At 41.4% G+C, this 23212-nt stretch overlaps 1 protein-coding gene across 1 annotated transcript; it reads left to right on the top strand.

The window, feature by feature from the left end:
* Window positions 1-1561: 1561 nt before the first annotated feature.
* Window positions 1562-7318, top strand: TIMM21 (translocase of inner mitochondrial membrane 21). The gene is made up of 6 exons (XM_063165253.1): window positions 1562-1859; window positions 3059-3121; window positions 3221-3318; window positions 4595-4668; window positions 6461-6566; window positions 6659-7318. Exons 1-6 carry the CDS (start codon window positions 1577-1579, stop codon window positions 6749-6751), a joined length of 717 nt encoding a protein of 238 aa, XP_063021323.1. The 5' UTR covers window positions 1562-1576; the 3' UTR covers window positions 6752-7318.
* Window positions 7319-23212: the final 15894 nt, after the last annotated feature.

The raw sequence follows: 23212 nt of genomic DNA, 5'->3' as shown, positions 1-23212 counted from the left end.
CCGGCGGCCTCGCACCCCCGGCGGCCTCGCACCCCCGGCGGCCTCGCACCCCCGGCGGCCTCGCACCCCCGGCGGGGAGGGCAGGGGAGGAGCAAGTGCTGCCGCCTCCCGTGGTACGCCCTGGGGCAGGGTGGGACGGCGGCAGCCCGAGGGAGGCGGTGCCCAGAGAGCGGGCTGGGGAAGGCGGGGCTGGAGCGCGGCCGTGCGGGGAGCCGGGAAGCGTTAACGTCCCGGGAACGGCGGTGTTGCCGCCATGAGCATACTAGCACCTACCCCGGCCCACAGGGAGCTCGGGGCTCTCGGGCACTGTGTTCTCGGGTCTCAGAATCACCGAACTGGTTAGCTTGGAAAATACCTCTGAGATTACTTAGTTCAACCTATGACTGAGCACCACCATGTCAACTACACCACAGCACTGTGTCAATTCCACTATGTGTCAATACCAGTTTTTCCTTAAATATCTCCAGGGTTGGTGGTTCCACCACCTCCCTGAGCAGCCCATCCCAATGCCTAATCGACTTTTCTGTGAAGAAATTCTTAATGTCCAACCTAAACCTCCCCTGAAACAACTTGAGGCCATTTCCTCTTCTCGGAGAGCAGGCCGTCTCCCACCCGGCCACAGCCTCCTTCCAGGGATTTGTACAGAGCGACGAAGTCCCCCTGAGCCTCCTTTTCTCCAAGCTAAACATCCCCAGCTCCCTCAGCCACTCCTCATAAAACTTGTGCTACAGCTTCACCAGCTCCATTGCCCTTCTCTGGACCTGCTCCAGCAGCTCAATGTCCTTCTTAAATCGAGGGCTTCAAAACTCAACACAGTACTCAACAGTGCCAACTACAGTGGGACAATCTCCTTCCTAGTCCTGCTCACAACACAGCTTTTGATACAGGCCAGGAAGCCATTGGCTTTGGCCACCTGGGCACACACTGGCTCACGTCCTTTTCCACCAGGACCGTTCCAGCCACTCTGTCCCCAGCGCTGCCTGGGGTTCTTGTGAGCAGGACCCGACACTTGGCCTTGTTGAACTTCATGCCGGTCCATCTCAGCCCATCGATTTAGCCTGCCCAGATCCCTCGAGCCGTCTCCATCCGCGGAAACCTCAATGCATCGCTTTAACACATATATGTGTGCAAGACCAAGAAAAACATGTATGAAAACACAGCTTTACAAGGGTGACCGGCACCGCATGCGCGGCGAGCTGCCCGCCGCCTCCCCACCCCAGAATGGAGCCGGGGGTCCCCGCCCGCGGAGGGCGGGCTGTGCCGGCGGCGGCGGAGGCGCTGGGCATGGCGGGCGCTGTAGTGACCTCGCTGCGAGCCGCTCCCGGCGGCGGGCGGGAGAGGGAGCCCGCTCAAACTACGGCTCCCAGCGCCCGCCGCCGCCGCTCTCTGCTCCGCCGTCCCAAACATTTCCGCCGGGGCCGCGGCCAGCGGCGGCTGCCGGCGATAAAGGTTCAGGTGGGCTCCTGAGCTGGAGCAGCGGCCGCTCGGGGCGGGAGGCTGCCCGGACACTTCCCCGGCGAGAGGCACGAACTCTCCGTTCGTGCCCCGGCCGTGCCGTGTGCGGGCGGCGGGAGCCATGCCCGGCGTGCTGCCCCGGACGCTGCCCGCGGCCCTCGGGCGGGGCTGCCTGGGCCGCTGGCTGCTCGCCACTCGCGGGTGGGCGCTCCTGGGGCCCGGCACCCGCTCCTGCTCCTGCCCGGGCTGGCGGCACCAGCCCCCGCTGCTGCTCGGCGCCGCCCGGCAGAGCTTCGGGACGCGGGCGGGAGGGCTGAAAGCTGCAAAACCGGGAGGTAATAGCAAGGATGTGTCCGTGCAAAGGGCGCTGAACGAGGAAACGCTGGTGTCGGCGGCTCAGAAAGGTAAGGCGGAGGATGCTGTGTGCTGCTCCGAAGGGCTGGAGACGGTTCCTTCTGCAGCTAAAGTTTTGTAGTTCCAAACATCAACTATCTAGAAAAAAAAGATCTCAGCACACCAAGCTGCTTTCCTTTCCCATCGTATTGTTTGGAGCAGATGTAACACTTCTCTGTATGCATTGCACAATCAGAATAAATTATATGACTTCTTCTAAATAGCCTGTTGATCTAAATAATTATCAGGGACAAGATATAATAGCCTCTCATTTTCCATTTCAGAAGGAAAACCTATCACATGCGGCCTGTCTGTACAGCTGTTGAAATAAGTTCACCTCCAACAAAATTGTCAAAGCTCTACATGTGATGGTAGTTTCTTTATGGATTGCCTTCACTTTAGTTGGTCTCATTCACTTCAGTGAAAAGTGGTTACTACATAATTAGCCTCAGAAAATTTAAGTACTTTGAAATTACTTACGAAAAACACCTTCAACTGATTAGAAGACTGCAGGAGAAATAGTTATTAATGTTTCCTCCATAACTTGTACTCCACTTTATCGCTAAAAGATAGTAGTCTCTTTCCAAGTACTCAAATAGTTTGAAATAGAGAATCTCCTATGACTTATTTTGTGGTATATACTGACACTTGTACTTTCGATCAAAATTGAAAGATAAAAACTACTCAGACAAACAGCAGTTAATGTTAAAAATTATTTTGGTGTAATATTCCCCTTTTTATTTTACTGTTGATTGCAAATTCATAAAATCAGTTCTTTTCAGTGTGCGCAACTTATAAGCTTTTACTTTTATATTTTTACTTCTTTTCTTTGCATAAGGATTTTTCAGTGGTTGTGGGTTTAGGTGGTAGCGTGAATACTGCAGTGCTAAATCCCTCATTAGTTTCTGAAAAATCTGGCTCTCATGCACCCAAAAAGTAGCAGTAATTGCTACTTTAGATCTTGAAAACATCTGGCAAACAAAGTAATGAGGCTTAATACAGAGATGTAAACATGCCCTGTACAATATAAGAGATGTTCCATGGTCTCTTTTACATCAATGAGGCATTAAGGAAACTGTTACTGGAATTTTTTCTTCTGCTAAAATGTTATTTGAGCTACAGACTAACAAAAGAATATTTATGTAAGAAAGTCATACAAGTGTTATTATCCAAGGTTGTAACTTATGTGTTGTTTTCTGTTTAATTTCAGTGAAAGAAGCTGGAAGAGACTTTACTTATTTTATTGTGGTCCTTGTTGGAATTGGTGTTACAGGTTATTCTTTTAAATTACATTCTTTATTAGAAGACGCTTTTCATTAATTCCACCTGGTTTGAAAAGTTTACATTCCATCTGATGTTGTTTCTGTTACAGGTGGTTTGTTCTATGTGATTTTTAAAGAGCTGTTCTCTTCTTCTAGTCCAAATAAGATCTATGGAGATGCCTTAGAGAAATGCAGATCTCACCCTGAGGTTGGTTTTTGAACTTTAGTCCTAAGTTTTTGTTTCTCAGTAGTTACTGTCTCTCTTCAAGTCAAAACTTTGTGCAAGGAATCTCACAAGCTACGTGAAGCCCCACGTGGTGCTTGAGCAGTTCTGCCAGTGCTTTTAGCTGGCATGGGGTGGCTCAGCTCCAGAGCCAAGCCTCCCTTAGGACAAGTCAGTGCAAGCATTGAGCTTGTCTGAACTAGCCTGCTAGAAGCCAACTAACTGTGCCACAGAACAAAAACTGATATAAATACAGTGTGCCCTTCAGAGCATGTGCTTGTGTCACCATACTGAAAGTCTTGGGGACTTTTCTGATTGCCTGCTAAATGTAGCACTTGAGTTCTGCGGGTCAGAGAGGCCACTGGTCCCACTAAGCTCTGTAGATCTTACCTGCTGCCTTTTCTCAGCACACTTACTCTATTGTGACACCTCACTATGATTCTGTCATTCTGTGAGGCACTGTGCTGATACCCAGGAATTTAAATTTTTCATTTGGAGCACAATTAGCATCCTTTTGGCTAACTGTAGAACAGTCATGGGAACACACAGTTGTCATAGCTATGTGTAAACAAAAAACAGTATGAAACCAGATTTTTTAAAAAAACCTACTTCAGACAAAACATCCTTCAAACAAGGTTGCCACAGATGCCTTTGAGGATAACCTAGAAATTAAGAGACAAGTTGTTGCTCAAATAAAAAAGAAGACTGCTTTAGAACGAGTTTGTAGAATTAAAACTTCTTTCCAGTGCTTTCAGAATAAAGCTTAACCTCCCCTTCTAACCAAATTTAAAGTACGTTTATGACTAAGTTGATCTACTCTGACTCTATAGATCAGAAAAAAGATTACTAAATTTCTTATTCAGTAGTGGTTTTTAGATAATATGAAGGGGAGTGCATTTGCATTTTCAACTTTGAAATATAGTCTCTTGGAGGAAACATGAGCAAATATTTTGTGCTTTTTTTTTTCTTTTTACACAAAACGTCAGTTTACATGTCTTCCTCTTAGAGAACAAATGGAGGATATCAATAGGATTTATTTTAGACATTTAATACAGCACTGTAAAGAATAAAAAGGACTGGAATACAGAGGTGTTTTCCTTAAACTGTTTTCTTTCATAAATGCTTCTATTCTTGACATGTTAAATTCTCCAGGGGCATTTTGTTAAAAGAAGATGCATTCACAGCAGAGGCAGGAGCTGATACTGGAATACCTGTTTATATGTGATCCTTTCTGACAGCTCAAACCTCTTTTGTCTTGTAGATAATTGCTGTTTTTGGTGACTCTATCAAAGGTTATGGAGAGGCAACAAGAAGAGGAAGACGACAGCATGTCAGGTACCCCTTGGTGTTTGCCCCATAAAGACATCAGTTTTTGCACAGCAAAGATATTTTTGGATCACAAGTTAGTTCTGGAGTGATGAACTGTATGTGACACATCCTGTCACTTTTGATTGAACAGAGAAGTTTTTTCCAGTACCTCTTGTGTGCTGCACACCACTAAGTACAGTGTATGTAGAATATAAAATGCCAATTCTGAGTGCCTCAAAAAAAGCTATATCATTGTGGTAGACACAGAGCTCTCCAAAAAACAGGATGAGTCTGAAAAGAGTAGTACAGAGGCCTAGGCTTGCATGGGGGAGCAGTAATCTGACAGAAGTTTTCAGTCTGAAACTATACTGAACTGATACACAAAATGCTTTTTGGTACTTGAGGCAACATCTTTACTGTGTATTTAACAGAACATCTATCACCTAAACCTTTCATGAGTGTCTCTATTACTTTCCTTTTGAAAGAAACAACAGAATTATTTCTTACAAAACGTAAGTTCTCCCTACTTTATTGGGTTATTTGGCAGGAATATATTCAATGAGGTTTTATATAGAATGAGACACGAAAACCCAGACACAGGTTGAACCATGAAATTGAGATTTTTTATTTTGTCTGATGAAAGTGTGTTTTACTCGTTGAAGCTTTATCTCTTCACCAGACTCTGTGAAATAATGTTTAAAGTGAAGCTGCTAAATGAAATTGATGTGCACAAACATTCTGAGCACGTGTCTGTAAATAAGTAAATTTACTATGAATCAAGCTTTCCTAGTATTTAATTTCCATAATTTTGAATGCCTTGTATTTTAAACAAATTTTTGAGCTGAGAACTGGGATATGATTGTAGAGTTTGCATCTGCATTATAAGAATGATTTCAAATATTTGTCTCAAAAATCTACAGGGTTTTTTGTGTATGAACACCTTGAATGTAAATTTACTGCAGTAAGGCTCTTTGTTCATATTTGTTCTCTCTACCCCATCATGTCACTTTAAACTGTATTGGAAGTTCATTTCACAGTGTGTACCAGGGCATGCCTTATAGAAATAAAGATTGGTGCTAAAGAGCAGTTAATAATTTCAGTAGGAAACATAAACTGGCACCAGAACCCTCATGGGATCATTAGTTTCCCAAAGTGGTCACTTTGAAAGTGATGTGCTATTTATTTAATAAGTGAGCATGACCCAACTCCAGTCTAAATAACAGCATTTAGGCTGGAGATCTCAAACAGTGCCAAAGTTACACAATTTCAGCAGAACAAAATTATGGCCAAAGTAAGTAAAGCACATAGTAAACTGTTCGTTTTGATGTGGTTTAACCAACCTGATAATTAATTTGGAAAAACATGCTCTGTATGTTTTGGCTTGATGACTTAGTTTTAAGTGCCTAAAAGAACTCTGGAAGTCTTGGTGATGTGGGGTCCCTTTCTAGATGTTGGGCTCCAAGTCTCCAAGTCGGGGTTTTTTTAGAATAAATACAAGGAATTTCTATGGTCTTCAGCAGTGGATTGCTTTTCAGTTTTGAGGGGAGGCCTGGGGTGAGGACATTTAAGCATTTAATCTCATAATGCTCAGCAGCTAATTAGCTCTTCTAACTCCACTAGTCCTTAGGCACTCACAGTAAAGCTTGAGAGGAGCAGTAGAGAAGGAAGCCAAGGTAGCATAAGGACACCACCGGGATACACTTTCTTACAAAATAAGTAAGCAACTCCTCTAAGTAAGTTTAAATTTGAAGTCTTAACTAGCATATAATCTGTATTCTTGCTGGGTGGTTGGGTTTTTGTTTTGTGTTGCTGTTTTTAGTCACATTGAATACGTAAAGGATGGACTGAAACACATGCGTTTGAAGTTCTATATTGAGGGCACTGAATCAGGGAAACAGGGAACAGTCCATGTGGAAGTCAAAGAGGTATGTACAATTGCTTGATACTCCTGACAAGCTTAGTCTTGAATTTAAACAACCAAAGAGAAAAAAACACTCTGAAATTCTTTTCTTTCCAGAATCTTGAAACAGGAAGATTTGAGGTTCGCTACATATTTGTGGATGTTGAGACCTATCCAAGAAGAACCATTGTCATCGAGGACAACAGATAGCCAACGATCAAAGCTGCTGCCTTACCTCACATTGGAAAATGTGGTTGTAGCCAGCCTACATATGGATTGTGTGGTGTTGCCAATTGTGTCTCGCAGCTTCAGGGCTGTGTCAAGGGAAGTAGCCTTTCAGGGCCTCCACTAAGGACTTTTGATAATAACAGATATGGGATTTAAAGTGAAACCAATGAAATATAGCCAAAGGATCATGGTAGATATTCTTGACATAGGAAAATAATGTCTCCTAATAAACACTTTATTGCTGGAAAATACCTCTGCACACCCAAGACCTGAGTTTTGCAAGGTTTTGGGTTTGGATGGGGAGTTTTTTGTCTTCCTTGGCTTGGATTTCCCACTACCGCTGCAATAAAGAAAGGGTTAGTTTAACTGTAGACAGAAGTCTACTGTTTTCATTTTGGATACCTTTGTAGGTAAGAAGGTAAAATGGTAGGGATGCAAAAGAGATCTGGGCATGTAAGGATAGGAATGGTGGAGGCACACACCCGTAACAAGCAACTGAAGACTTCAATATTGGTGTCTTCTAAATAAATTACCAGCAAGCAGAACATCGCTACTGTCTGCTCTTTCTGATCTTTACCATTCTGCTCCACATGGTTGTAGCAAGATGAAGGTTGGCCATTTCTCCCAGGCAGCTAGTGACAAGAGGACATGGCCTCAAGCTGTGTCAGGAGGGATTTGGATTGGACATTACCTTCAAAATATTTTGAAAACCACAATATTCCATTTAAATTTCTGTCTTTCCCACCTTGCCTGCATCTACATGTGATAAACACACATGTGGTGTTTATCAGGGCATGTCTTTCGTCCGTAAAGTGTTACACATTATTTTCTTTTACTGCCTGCATAACCTTTCTAGCTAAGATTTACTAGGATGTTTGTGTATATTTCATGAAAGGGGGACATAGCTGCAAAGGACATCACTTCTGTGTTGTGAAAAAGCTGAGAATATGCTTGATAAAATGAAGACGAAAGGTAGCAGAAGAAATCCACCTTTACCTGACCTTAGATGTGTTAGTGTTCTTAATTTGAACAAATGATAAATACAAGGCTCAAATGCTTTCCAATGTCAGTGGGAGAAAGCTTTTTGGAATTCTTTTTCTAGAACATCTCATCAGTGAAGGAAAAAAAAACTTCATAGCTTGATTTATCAACTTTGTACTGGCAAGATACCTATCACCAGCAAGATTATTTAAGCCCCTCGAAATTTCAGGAGTATTCAAGCTTTGGGAACTCATAACTTCTTTCCATTGTCCTCCTGAGGTTGAAGTTCTCCTGGTCTCCAATGGAGTGGGCTGGCACCCATGCTTACAAAATTTTCTTAAATTCTGTTATATGCAAACATATATGGAGATACCTTAATCAAAATTAGGTGAAGATTAGTTGAACAAGACATCTGGAAAAGAGAACATTGATCTCTTGTGCAGTATCATCTTTCCCGGTGGTAGTTTGCACTGGAGGGGAACAGCTGCATTCACTGAGTTTAAACATGTTTTGTAATTTTACTTTTTGTAATTCTGATGTGTGTTAGCCTCAGTTTTCCTTATGAAGCTGCCCTGTTTCACTCAATCAGTGCACCAGCAGCAAGTCATGCAGAGATCCTTTTCCATGGCAGGGAGCTCAGTGTTCCTTCCTCTCACTGGAGGATGTGAGGCTGGGGGATAGCAAAATATCTGAAAGGTTCACCTTCAGTTGTCGGTAAACACGAGCAGTAACCATTTCACTGTTTCCTTTTTAAAGCTCTTGCTTCATTTTCTCCTGGGAGAACACAAAATTTAGAGCACGTGCCAGCTACTCTCTCAAGTAAAAGTGTCATGTTAATAAAATGTTGGGAAAAAATCACTGCTAGCAAGTCAGAGCCAGAGGAATGACATTTTCATAGAAATTAAACACATTTTCCAGAGTTCAGTTTTGATTGTTGCAGAATTAATAAAAATGTATGTTCTCAAAACCCCTCTCTCCTTTAGGGAATTGATACATGTCACTCACCAGTGAAAGGTTGTTTTTCCAGAAACACTGTGTGGCAGTGTTCAAAACATGTTTTGGTTTCAAAACATGTTCAAAACATGTTTTGGGTAGGTGTACAACTTGGTCTTAACTTTCCCATCTCTACATTATTTTTTGTGGATAGCAAAACGTGTGTATGCAGCATAGGCAGCCAATGGCCTTAGAGGTGTTTTGTGGAAATAATATTACTGTGTCATCTGTGTTTTATTCTAGGTCCTGTGTATAGTTGCTGTACAGTGACAAAAAGAAATATCCCTCCAGGAAATTTACTCAGTGGAAGCTTAAAAATATTAAAAAAAAGAAATCATTACTCTTTCTGTAAGTTTCAATAAACAGAATCTCTTGCAAAGAAAAAGTAGTTGTAGACAAGGAAGCAAAGGTGTTGTGCATGACTGAGTTTAAAAATAACCTTGATACCTAAATATTTTCTGCACAGAATTCAAGTTTCAACAACTGATTTAGGCAGTAGAGTCATGATCTTAGAAATGGTTGCAAACAAATGCACGTCTGGTACAAGAAACTTCAACAAACTTACTTAACAAGCAGAGAAGACAGGAATGTGAGTAAGACAATTACTGTATCACATGCCAGCTGCAGGGATAAAAAGCCAAAGAAACCGTGCTGGGAGTTTCCACAATTGCAATTCACTTTGCTCTCAGTCTCATTCACACAACGGATGCTATCCACCCTAATACTTGTGGGATTATTCCAATATGTATATTGTCAGCAACCTAGAGTGTTGCAGGTTTTGCCCAAAAAACATTGAGGACACATTTTGAGTTCAAGCCTGCTTTTAGGATTCACTGCAGCTTGTAAACTGACAGAAGTACGTAAGGTAAGCACAGAGACTGGGGAGAAAATTTCAGAGGAAAAAAGTTTGAAGGAGCAGGCTTAAAGGTGGCAGTAAGGGCTGATAACTGCTCTCTGTATATGGGGTTGTGAAGTCTGCTTGAAGATCTGGAAGTTGGCACTGGAAAAACAAAAACTTGAAAGCAAAAAGGTCTTCCCCCCACTTTTTTGAGAGGGGAAATTTGCTGAGTCCCTAGAGAGATGTTCACTTGCTCTGAATAGGGAATAATAGAACTCCAGTAGAAATTTTCCTTGGGCATCTGGGAATGTATATTGTTATTATATACAGTAATTCCAAACAGTGCTGTAAATAATTGAGCAGCAGAAGTATTTGATAGTTTTTCTTAGTAAATTCTCAGGGGTTTTTATTCTGTATGTGTTATGTAAAATAATCTATAAGTAGGAATTATAGAAAAATGTGAATTAATACCATCCTGTATTCAAATTTAGTATATTTATATTTTAATGATATATCATTAAAAGTTGAAAATATAGCAAAAATGTTTCACAATTTAAAGGAAACATAAACAAAATAGCTTTTTGGACTTCTGGTTGTCCTGGGAGGAATATGCTGTATTTGATTCCCTTCATCTCATATAGGTTATTGTGGAACATTGGTAACTCAACAAATAAAAATATTAAGCACAGATACTCATTTCAGCAAGATCAGTGTGGAAAGCCCCTGTTTGTCTCTCAGGGTTCAGTATCAAAATGCTGCACTTCATTTTAATATCTGTGTAAAAAAACTTAACAGTTCTGGAAAAAGCATCGTATGGGAGCGATGCCCTCACCTGCTCCACCCACAGCCATCCTGCAGCAGATCAGCCCTGGCCAGCACCCAGAGCTGCTCCCCTACAGCAGGATGGGGGTGGAAATGGGCACCAGCAGAAATGAGAAGAGCAAGACAGGAAGATCACTTGCCAGTTGGTGTTGCAGGTGAAGTAAGCTTCAAAATGAGCTCAATTTATTGCCTTTTGCTGGCCAGAGCAGCAGCGTGGGCAGCGTGCCGCAGTGGTGAGCACCCAGCAAGGCTGGCAGCAGCGGTGTCTCTACTGCCAGATCACGTACAGGCGTCTGCCTCCACATCTTACACCCTCCCAGTACTGTGCTGGGAAACCTTTTCAGGATAATCGTGTTTATCCAGCCTCTATTTAATTACAATTCCCCTTTATCACAATCACAATTATCTCCTCTAGCATGAGTTGCTGTCTTGTATTACTCCCCACAATTAACTCTATTAACCTTTTATCCAAGCACATTTTTACTTTTTATGGGAACTAGGTTGTTTTTCAATTTCAATTCTAATTCTTCTTTTTTCCATTAAAAACATAACAATCTCAGCCATAACAACATTTTATTACAGTTATACACGTACTAAATCATGGCTATATTCTCTGAGATGTGATTTGCTTCATTAGTGCTACAACCTCCGTAGAGGAGCTGGAAGTGAATTGCTACTTTGTGCGCTGTCTGGGGCCATGCATTATCCAGTGTTTTAATAAAATGGAGACAAATGCCACTGTTGGAGGGCAGGTTTGCAAAATGCCACCAGTTGCTTTTTGGTGTGATAGCTGGTGAGGTACAGATGCCCTCCCCTCCTCTGTGTGGCTGCAATACCACCACATTCAGGGGTCTGACACTGGTGTGGGGATAATAGTGGTGGAAAGAAATAACTGAGACATCTCAAGATTTAAAACAGCGGCTTTCTATCAACTGCCTTGAGCATAAAAGCCTCCTAAAAAGCCACAACTCTTTTTACCTGAAAACATCCATAAAAAATGTCCTGCTGTGCTATTTTTTTTTGTATTTTTCACTTTATTTTTCTTGAATTTCTCTTTTTTTGTGGGGAGTCCTGCCAGCCTTTGCATATATTTCTTTTTTCCTTCAAAATACTGTGCTTAACTCCTGTGTCTGCATGTCTTTTCTTTACCTATACCTTATTTAGCAGAATAAAAGCTATTCTCCCTCAACTTCTCATCATAAGACATTTTCTAGACCCTTCACCAGCTTCATTGCCCTTGTACATATATAGCCCTAAAAACCACTATAAATATATAATGTGGAGCATACATGTTATAGAATAAATATTATGTAGATAAAATAATGCCTATCTACACATATGTATATATTTGTGTTCTTGACTTCATCGTGAAAACTTTTCAGGTAACACCAAAACAAACCAGCTTCTAGGGCCACTCCAGAGCAGACACCTCCCATTACTGTCCAAGTCATGTTGCAGATCTGGTCTCCAGGGATGTTCCTGAGAGCACTGTGATCCTCATAAGCCACATGGAACAAACAAGTCTTGAGTTCTGGGTGGTGTCTCTGATTGACACCTTCATTTTTAACTGATACCCACCACTCCATCCAAACCTTCGATGACTGACAGGTACAAACATTCCAGACATCTCTCAGTGGCAAATACTTCAAGGTGAATTATGAAGAAATCAGATAAGCGAAAGGATGTGACTTGTGCCAAGATTAGAGCCAGTCAATTCTAATCTCTTCTGTACTGAGTGAATCATGATGGCAGTTCCTTCCTGATAAGCCATCCCACATTATGATGTAAAATAGTAAAATAGTCCTGCCATGCTGGTGGTTGTCGGCCTTTGGGATGGAATTAGAAGTGGAAGTATGCTAACATGGCTTTTGTGCTTTTGTAAAAACATGCATTTTTTATGTGGGAAGTATTAATCCTAAAGCAACCATCAGTCACAGTCAGCCCCATCTACCCACTAGACCATCATGCTGTACTGCTCACACAAGGGATGTGACATAGGGACTTCCTTTTCACAGAGGACAAGCTCTGTGCTTCCTAAACAAAGTGTTCCTGCATAATGTCTGCAAAATAACCATCCACCACAGAATAAATATCAATGCATACACAAAATCAAGGGAAAACTAATACTCTAAAAAAATGAAACATCAAGAGAACAATATGTATTCCGTGGACTGAAATCAATGTTTTTAGATTTAGCACACTTCTATGAACATTACCAGGTAAAGCTGTAACCCGTGAGCAGTCTTGCTGTGTGAGAGCATTAAATACACTGCTGTGTGCCCATTTGGATGTGGTCACATTGCTGTCCCTTGCCACAGAGTTCAGGGGCAGCCAACACATACATATCCCTGTTGAGGTCATGGTGATGACTTTTATAAAGGGTTCTGCTGCTGTGCCAGCTGGTGCCCTGCTCGTGGGAGTCTCCTGCTTTCAAATGGCAGACATCTGATGGCTTTCTAAAAATACATTCTTCTCAGCCTTGGAGCCCCAGGGAGGGTTCTTGTTCTAATTCATCTCTTCTCAGAGAATAGGAGGCCATTTGCTGGGGGCCAACTAACTGCAGGTTTGTCTTTTAGACCTCTGCAGGCCACACATGTCCCTCAGGCCATGCTTTCTGCAGCAGCTCCGTGCAGATCTCACTAGGATTTTAAAGATGAGAATTTATTTTGGAACTGCCTGTACATTACATTACCACTGCTTCATTAGGGTTATGGGCAAATCACACTTTCACACTGAAAAAATTTACTTAGTAGAAAGAAGGAGATGTTAGTAATGATATAGATTTTTTCATCACAAAAATAGGTAATGATCACAGAGCTGGCACTCAGAAAATACTGATTCTATGATAGATTCTTTCACCCTCCTCTCCTGTGGACCAAGGGTGAGTATTTTTTTCTCTCTGCTATAATAATCACCTATTACAAATGAGAGAATCAGGTAAGGAACTGAAACTGCAGACAACCTGGGCAGGTGAACAGGAGCCCTCAGAACAAAACAATGAGTTTGAGGAAACCAGAGGAATCTATTTTCACAAATCCTTGATTTTTAAACACATTTCAAGTCAGTACTTGAAGCCATTTTTCCAGGAAGAAGATTTCATCACTTCTGTCTATTAAAGTGATAAGTGAAGAAATTGTTTGGTAATATGTCACAACATTAAGGAAACAAACACTATTAACCATTCTCAGGCCATTCCTCAAAAAAAAAAAAAAAAATAAAAACAAACAAACCATTATTTTATAGGAAATTTCATAGGAAACTGGTAATTATTAGCACTGATAATAAAAAGTCAAAGTAGTCCAGTAGCCCAAGCCTGGTATTCCTGGACATCCCACATGCCTGCACTGCAATTAATCTCTGATTTTAGTGAAAAAGTCTTCAGACTCAAAAAAGAATGTGACCAGAAGCAGAAGCTCACTTTTAAACTCAGGTTAAAAAACAGCAAACCAAAGAATTTTATGCATAGCAGAATAGAGCTGATCACATGAGGACAGCATAAAATTCTTTATGCATATGAAGAATAAAATATATTTCTATGAGCTGGATGCAGCTTTCTCATGAGGCAAACACTGTCTGTTGTGAGTGGGAGCACATACATCACTCTACAATATAAATGGCCTAAAAACCACAAAGCTGAGAGCAGATCTTGATTCTCACATGACAAAAGTAAGAGATGCTACAAGAAGAATTGAGATTTCCTAACAGTGAGCTGGGAACTTCATCAGGAGATGATAAATAATAGTATCCTAAGCCTATTCACCTTTATTTTTTACTTCCTTCAGCATTCCTTCTACAGTCTTTTGGGATTTTAAGAAACAACAACAGCCATCAGTAAATCCTTTAGCTACGGGGTGTGCAGCTCCTGCAGCTTTTTCCATAATTTGTAGTTTAGCACCACCTTCCTAGACACTGGAGAATGGCAGCTTTGCACTGCCAGAACATTTGGCTTGAAAGCCTTAGAACAAAAAGGAAAGTGCAAAGAAAGGTGGTTATTTCCCTATCTGTTTTAATTACTAGACCTTTTTTTAACAAGGTAGCAGCGATTGTTGCAGCTCATCAGTTTTCAGAAACCATCCCAGAGACCAATGCCCCCTGTAGCACTTCATTAATGGCCCTATAGCTGTGGCTCTGTGCTGTCACAATTTCAGGGCCCATTGCGTTTGTTTCCAAGTCATGAAAACTCAAGTTTCTAATGTTAACTTCATTTTCTGATAATATAGTGTATTTTAACGTTTAAAAATGAGCTTGTGAATGCTTAATATGAACATGCTACTTTCAACATTCAAAGGCAACAAATTTCAACCTCTTTTCTGCACTTCATGATAAATAGCTGTTAAGGAGACTGTTTCAATGTCTCATTGAAAAAAAAACAGAACTGACACTGGTAATCTGTAGCCTCATAGTCCAAAATATAAATATTTTCTTCCATAATCCAAGGAGTTGGTAAGAAAAATGGTAAAGGTGACAGACACATGGATAACTGACCTGCATTGGTGTCAAAGACAAACCCATACCTCAAAGAAAATTCATGCAAAGCATGAAGACTTTTTTTTTAATTCATCCTTCAATTTTCCCTTCTTGTGTGCTCCCCAGCATGCCCTCACTTGCATGGGATATTTTGAGGATGAGCTACCCAAGAATAAGCTTAATCACAAAATTACCTTACAGTCACCCCCTGCAAAACCCCTTTCTAGGCTGATCTCCTTATCTTGTGACCCAGAAGCTGCAAATACCCACCATGACATGACCTGTTTTGGAAAATTCTCATATATGATCTGTGAAAACAGTCCAGAGGTCTCTGTGTTTGGTGCTTGGCTTGGTGCTTCCCATCAGCACCGTATGAGGAAGTCCCAGGAGGTCCTCCATAAGACATGGTCACAAAATTCTGGGTGACACATTACCATTTCCCCATGTTTCTCAGGACAGTCTGGTGGCTGACCTGCTCACTGCCCTGTTGGATACCTAAACTCCATCCCCTCTTAAGCCTTTGCTTCCCTCTCTACTTTATTAACCAATTAGAAAACACTTTTATTGCTGGGGAGACCTCTTTACATTTTGTTCCTTCATTTCTTCGCCTATGCAATCACTCAAGTGTAATTTGGCTGTGAATGTAAAACAACCCTTCATTTTTGTGTCTTTGAGGGAAGAAAAAACCCCATGATACTGCATATTAAGCAACATTTTCCCTGCTAGGTATCCACCCTTCTATCATACACTTATTTTCCCAAAATCAGTACCTCCATGGCAAATGATGGCAGTTATAATTAAGGTAGCAAGTTGAGAAATGCACACTCATTTAATATCTCCTGACTGTGGGCAACCACACAGACAGAAAAGTAAATGATAAGAAAGGAGCTGCAGGTGTCAGCCTTTAAAAATCTTCCCTGAATTCCACATGTAAATCAGATAAGGTTTCTGGAGGCTAACTCAAGAAAATGCATGTGAATGAGTATTTTAAGGTGTATTAGTTTAATTTCTTTACACTTTTATCTGGATATTCTCATTCCGAATAAAAAAAAAATCCTAAAGTGGCCTTAATTTAATTTATTAAATTTCCAATGAGAACTAAAGCAGATTGAATTAAGGAAACTGAAATTCTGGCTAGGAGCGCCCATGTAATACTTTTTAATGCAGTTTAATTCTTGACTTTTCAAATTCACATCTTAATTTGTTGCGGGTGCTTTTCCAGTGCAGCCCTGAGGGGCCAAACACCAAATGCATTACTAAGAAGAACATAATGATAGTCTGCAATGCTAAACAAATATATATTAGTTTTTGTCCCAGTTAATGGAGTCTACAAATATTTCTACAGACATTGCTACTCAGTAGAGGCAACTGCATCAACACATGCAACTGTGTGCTCATATGGCCCATATTTTTGATGCTTCTGTTAAAATTTGAATTTTACTGTAATTGCACTTGGAGATTGCATAGAAAATGCATTATACAGGAGTATTCTTTTAACTGTATATGATATTTACCTTCGCAGGAACTACTCATTTCTATGCAAACTTGCCTAGTGTAAACAGATTAGCTCCTATTCAGCAGAGAAATTGGTTTTAGTTGTCTGTAATTCCCTGTCTGTCCAGACCTTCCCAGATAGCAATCATTTTCTCTAAAATGCTTCTGAGATTCTCCAGTATCAGATCCAGACCAGCCATAGTGTAGGACAGGGAGCTTAGTCAAAAAAGCCATGGGGAGGACTCGAGCATCATGGCATTTTCCAGTCATAACATTTATATCCCCAGTTCTTGAAGCTGATTTTGGTAGGCTCTGGCTTCTCTTTGTAAAACATTAGTTCTGTAAGTGAGCCAGCAGGTATCTCAGAGATGTTGGCACTGGATGAAAAAGCCCTTTACAGCTGTGGTCCATCAAGTCACAGTCCTGGCAAGCACAGCCAGTGCAGCAGGCAGCCACCCTGGGCTGCCAGTAAGTACTCATCTTCCTCCCCATCTTCCTTCACACATAGCATTGCTGGCAGTGCCAGAGGTCACACAACAGCAGCACCTGGGGACTCTGTGGCATTGTGAAAGAGGAGCCTGGAGAAGGATCTGTGGGCTGCCCATGAGCAGGAGTTACAGACTTCAGTCACTTGGATTTAATGCTTTTCTTCAGTGTAGTCCATCTCTTCTCATGAATGACAAATGAGGAGTCAAACTATTGTGAGCAGTGAGATATGTCTGCCTCAAATGTGCTGGCCTGGTGAAGATGTTTGTTTACCAAGCAGTTTTCCATCTTTCAGGTAAGTGAACTTCCCAATTAGCTCCTGAGCGTGGTATTTGCAAGAAAATCGTTCCATTAACAATGCTCTCTTTGTCTCCAGCTGCTGCACTTCAAATTTGATGGCATTGTGTGCTGTTAGAAATTTGAACAGAACAAAAAGGATACAGAGAGAACAGAAGGCACACAGAATTAGCAATTATTGTTTGATGAATACAAAGTGATAGCGCCAGCTATAAAAGCTGAAAAAGTTGTGCTTACAGTTCTTTAACAACTTGGAATTAAATTTTACACAATGAGCATCTGTTATCAGTTCATTTTCCTCCACACTGCAAAAGCTTCAATCAAGATAGTTTGCCCATTCCTGGGGCCAAGGCTAAGGAAAAAACGTGTCACTGTTTTTCTTCTGCCTGATGTAAAGTACCAAGACCTTCTATCAGCTCCAGCAACCTCAGATTTGAAGTAGGGATTTGGATTTTCCTGCATACACTTTGTGTTGTCATTATATTGCAAGGTTTCCATATTGCTAGAGTTTCGCTAGTTTCATACCTCCTTGAGGTTTCTTGTAGGCATCTCCTCTAGGCACTAACTTTTCCTTCTCCTCACAGCAGCCAACTGACTCCACTTCTCCTCAACCAACCAATCCATTTTTTTTTTATAACACTCTTCTGATTGCCTACAGGTGTGGCCTGTTAAAAATCAGGCCTGGTCCTAATCCTTAATAATTGGCTCAGCTGCAACTCTTTAGGGGGTAAGATTGCATTCTATACCACCTTCATTTACCCATACTCTATCCCTCTAAAAGTTTTGTAGCAGAAACCTGCATTTTTATTCCCATGAAAATCCAGGCAAAGGTTTCCAACAAGTAAAATGTGATGATTGCACTTGTCTGCTTTGCACGGACCGAGGCCAAAATCTCCTGCCTGTGGTTATTTCCCAGCACCTGGGACAGGGCAGCTACCAAATGCCTCGGGGGACCCAAGCCCAAGCATCTCAGGGTGACCGTGCCCCATGCTGCTGGGTCATATCCGTGTGGATGTCCTGCTGGGCAGCAGGAGATCCCCTGGAGCTTTGTAAATAGCCTTTCTTCATTATCTCACCCTTTCCCACAGCATTTTTAGCCAGCAGCAGTGAATAACTTTTCTGTGAATTGGAGGGCAATGAAGTGGTGAACAGCTGTAAAACAAGTGTCAGAAAATGACATCAGAGAGGAGCCAGTTGCAGTAAGATGCTGGAGACATGCTCTTTGTCTCTCCTGGTCTGTCACAACAAAATTTAAGTGTGGCTTTGGGTCATTCCTTCAAGCTGTAAAAAGCATTATAGTCATCTTCTGACTTATGGTGAGTGGTGGGAGAAAGAAGGGTTGTACTGTGACTGCTTTGGACTACACATTCATTTCAGAGTCATTCTAGGGATAGAATTAAAATGACATAGTGTTTCTAGGATATCTGAGTAAACCTGATTCTTGTCTTAGTGTCTGTTTTAGCTCTGTGGCATTCTGTGTCCACAGCTATTAGACACAACATAAAAAAAACTGCAAGATACAAAATAGTGGAGCTAAGCAAAAAAGTGAAGTACCCAACGGAATGCTATATCTTTTTTAATGCAGTTATGGGAATGACACCTTTAAAGAATTCAAGGAGCCAGATAAATTCAGTCAGAGCTATGCACTGTGACATGCACTGTGTGCTCTCCCCCAGTATGTGTCTACTGGTGGTGGACAGAGGAGCAACCTCCCTGCTCCTAATGCTCATTCTCAGTTTGAAAAATACCCAGCCTGGGGCAGCTCACTGCCACACAGTGCTGGAAAACATTGCCTAGAGTGGGTGGGTCTCTGGTGTTGAAAATAATAAAAAAACAACCCTTGGAAAGCATCTGAATGTTTATTGAGGCCAAAAGCCAGCAAAGCACCAAGCTGGCCAATGTGCTCTGCCAGTGCAGCTTCCAGCTGGGCCTGGTGCCTCCTCCCTGGGCCTGGTGCTGTGGCAGAGGTGCTGTGATGGTGACAGCTTTATGGTGGCTGTCTGCTGGCACCGAGCACAAGAGCAGCTGGAACGGCTGCCTGAGAGCAGGCACATGGCACTCTGTCTGGCCCTGTGCTGGGTGCAGGCAGAGCAGAACCCGTGGAAGCAGAAGGGCACATGGGCTGTCCTCAACATCTTCCAGGGAGAGGGGGCACTGATGGCTCCTCCAGGTCTGCCTGTGGCTCATGCTGCTGTTCCTTGCTCCTGCAGGCCTGGCTCAATGGTGCCCAGTGCCGTGTCCTGCCAAGAGAGCCATGCAGAGTGCTGGAGCTTTTCTGGTGCCGAGAAAAGAGGAGGAGAGAAAGGTCCAGAGAGCTGTGGGGGAAGCCCACATGGATGTCCTCAGCAAATCCCCAGCTTTCAAGCCTTCTGGGGTGAGATGCCAGGGGAAAACTGTGGTGAGCTGTCAGGAGGGACCTGAGAGGAGAGATGGAGCCCCCAAGCCCCCAGAGCACCATGCTCTTCACCAGACACCGGCTGGATTAGCATAGGACACGTGCCTCCAGGAGGTGTCAGAAAATCTGGGCAGTGTTCAGTGCTACTGAAATCCCTGGCACTCTTCCTGGTATGTCTGGTCCCAGGGCAGGCACCAAGGATTCTACACAGCCCTGCACAGCTGAGTACAGGAGCTGCAAGTGCTGGAAGTGGGGTTGAACGTCGGGGTCAATGTGTGATATGGGGCCAGTGTACATCTGGAAAATGGATGAACATCTGGAAAACAGACAGCCCCACTCTACAGTGGGGGAGCCCTGGTGAGCTCCTGAGTGCCAGTGAACCAACTCAGCTCTTCCAAGGGCTTCCCTGGGGCTAGAAGTTCCTGACCCTTGTCAGGAAGGGAAAGGCTCTGAGATGACAGCTGAGGTTGGAAGGGACCTCTGGAGGTCAGCATGTCCAAGGTCCCCACTCAAGCCAGGTCCAGATGTACAAATGCATTGGAGAGAATTGGTATTAGAGAGAATTTACTTGAGAGTAAAGAATTAGTTTTTTATCTCATAAAATCTTTATCATATTCCAAGAGGTTCCTTTTTGGCCCTCCTGGTGCCAGTCTGCAATTGAGTGATCAACAAAAGTGCGATTAACTGCTTTACAGCTCCTGCCATATTCAGCATTTATCCTTCATGAGCAGCAGCAGTTGTATGTGTTAATGAATTCTTCATTCACCAGTGCTGAAGGCTGTGAACATTCTCAGCCTAAATTTGAAATAGACTAACACACATCCTGAGTAACTGGTTTTCCCACTTTTCTCTGTCTTCTGCTCTGTTACTACTTGCCCTGTTACTACTTCCATGCAGAACTGGTAAGAGCCAGCCTTCCCTTCCTGGGTAACCAATGGCAATACTCAGTGCTTGATGTGCTCACTCATATATAAATATATATGTTCATTCAATTGTTTCAGTGATACAACTATTTGTCTTTCTGCTACTACCTGAACTTCCGTGGCCTGTGAAACTTATTTTCAGGCTTCTGTAAATAATATTCTTAGTAGCTATTAAAATTATTAATATTTACATTATTATTTTTAAAGTTATTACCTCTGATTGCCCTTCAGAACTTAGTGAAGAACTGTGAAATATAAAACTTCTAAAATTTTCTATTTTCTATCTACTCCAAAAGACCAGTAATTCAGTAACCTTTTTAATAAATATAAGTGGATCTCTCATTATCTGCTCTCCTGAGACTTCAAAAGTGTTAGTAGAATTCTTAGGTCCAACCTTACCTATTCCAAAAATCCTTCTGTCCCAATGTGTTTCTGTCTTCCTTGGGTCCCTGGTGACTCTTCGAGACATGATATAAGAACTCTTTTTGTCTTCAGTTTTCAATGAAAACTCCAAAAAGGAAGATTCTTCACAAGGAATAAATGGTACATTTCAAAGGACATTTCTAGATTTTAGAACCCCAGAATTTAGGAATTTGAAAAAGCATTATACTTTTAGGAAAATGGAGCTTTATCAACCACATCTTTTTGGTTGTTGTATCACAACCAAACACTGCCTATTCGCTAATCATGGCTTAAGGCTCTTGAAAAACATTTCTAATCCTTTTCCTTATTGATCTATTTAGGCTTTGAATTACATGCCAGTATGCTCTGATTTTCATCACAGTCACAAAGTCTACGAACTCATAAACTGAGAATCTTGGATAAATACTTGACTCTAGAAATTGAAGATTTATGTCCATCTTTTTTTAAAAAAGTAACACTGCAAGTAAAAGCCTATAAACTAAAGGGAAAGAAAATTGTATTACCTATTTCTAGTCAAATTCAAGGAGTAGACAAGAAAATAAAGGAGGAAAACTAGATTAGATACTTTAAGTCTTTCTTTTTCTGTAAGAACTCTTGGTAGATGAGGATTATTTACATCTGAAAGTATAATTTAATTTTTTAATCTTCACTGTTGTGGTTCCACTAAGAGTTCCTAGTCACATGTGTTGGCCATGATACATGCTTGTCTGGAGGACACTGGAAAATTGTATGGCAATTCCTAAAAAAAAGTAAAGCAAGGCTTCTTACTTCAGATAGAAGTACAAAAAACCTAAGCTCACTTCACTGGAAATGGAAAAGTCTCTTCCCTTTGGTTGTTTCTTCAGAATTTATAACATTCAGAAGAAGGTTTGAGTTTAATGACAGCAGAAGGGATCATAACAACCCTACACAGTGATGTCTGCTGCCTCAGATCTGCTGATGCTCCATTTTGAGAGGGATTGATCATCACATAAAAATCAGTCCTGTGAATTATGACTTTGCTTCAAAACTGTTTTGTGGTTATCTAATGCTTCCCACTACATTGCACTCTTGCAATGACAGACATTTTACCAGAATGAAAAATAGATGAAAGATAGCTGGAAATGCAGTTACTTTGGTTTTTTCCTGAACAATATCATTTTTTTTTCCTCTATTCATAACCTAAGTTGTTCAGCTGATCTTTACAAAGAACAGGTATAAGTTTTCATAGTGCTTTTGTGTGCATCATGTATCACTTTTTACATAGCTTCAGTGACATACTATAAAATGGGAAGAATAACTTCCAAACAATGCTCACAAATTTACCAACTTTCCCTGATAACCAGCAAATTTGGCTAGATGTCTAGTGTTTGGTTTTTTTTCCAGTGCCATATGTCAACCAACTATGACTCATACCAAATCCACATAGCCCCTAAAAGGATAATATTAACTCTGGCTGAAGCCAAATAACTCAAAGTCTTTGTGTGTGAGCAAGAAACAGATTCAACACAAATTTTTGTTAGATTAACATAGCAATGAAGTGGCTGCAGCAGGCAGAGGAATGAGCTGTTGGGTTGGATATGCCTTGTGGTTTCTGAGAACTGAAAAAAATGTCCTTCAGAGCCTATGGGAATTACCACAGAATCAGTAGGTCATGGCAAAAATCCTACTGAATTAACTGAGCTATTGCTGATTGGATGGATGTTCCCAGATATTTAATTGCTGACTTGCCTGGAATTCATCCTGACAGGTCAGCCTGCAGGCACTGATCCTGAATAACACAGAAGAATTTATGATAGCTACATTGGCTGTGCAGTACATGTTGTGTACTGCAAGCATAATAATAAAATTGTGTTACATTGCACAATAACCCTAAAGAACATACACAAGAAACCATAGTAACTATTTAGAGTTAACAACTTTTAATCCTTCTCTGTTGTGCCAGTAAAGCAGAAGTAGCCTATTAGCTCAAGACATTCACTTTTTTTCTAGTGTAGCTGCAAAATATTTTAGTGTATCATCACAAAATTCAAATGAAAGTGTATACTAGTTTAAATGACCATATACTGAATATACAAGCTATGCAATAGTTCTTAATGCAATTCTTTACCAGTAAGGAGAAAATGTTAAGACTATTAAAGGAAATCACAATAGATTTTAGCTCTTGTACAGTCCCCTGCTAATTGCATATTAATTAAAATTAATTACAGTCATCCATCTTTTCAATTAGTAAATAATTTACTAAAGCTGGAGTATTTTCACCAACACAATTCTTTTTGACACCCACAACTTTAACTGCTATTGGTTTCCACAATGAAGCCACACAGCCAGCAGTCACTTGCCCT

This window comes from Melospiza melodia, chromosome 1 (assembly GCF_035770615.1).
Source record: "Melospiza melodia melodia isolate bMelMel2 chromosome 1, bMelMel2.pri, whole genome shotgun sequence".
Classification (NCBI taxonomy): domain Eukaryota; kingdom Metazoa; phylum Chordata; class Aves; order Passeriformes; family Passerellidae; genus Melospiza; species Melospiza melodia.
The sequence above is the reverse complement of the archived record's forward strand: the minus strand, read 5'-3'. Positions and strand labels throughout refer to the sequence as shown.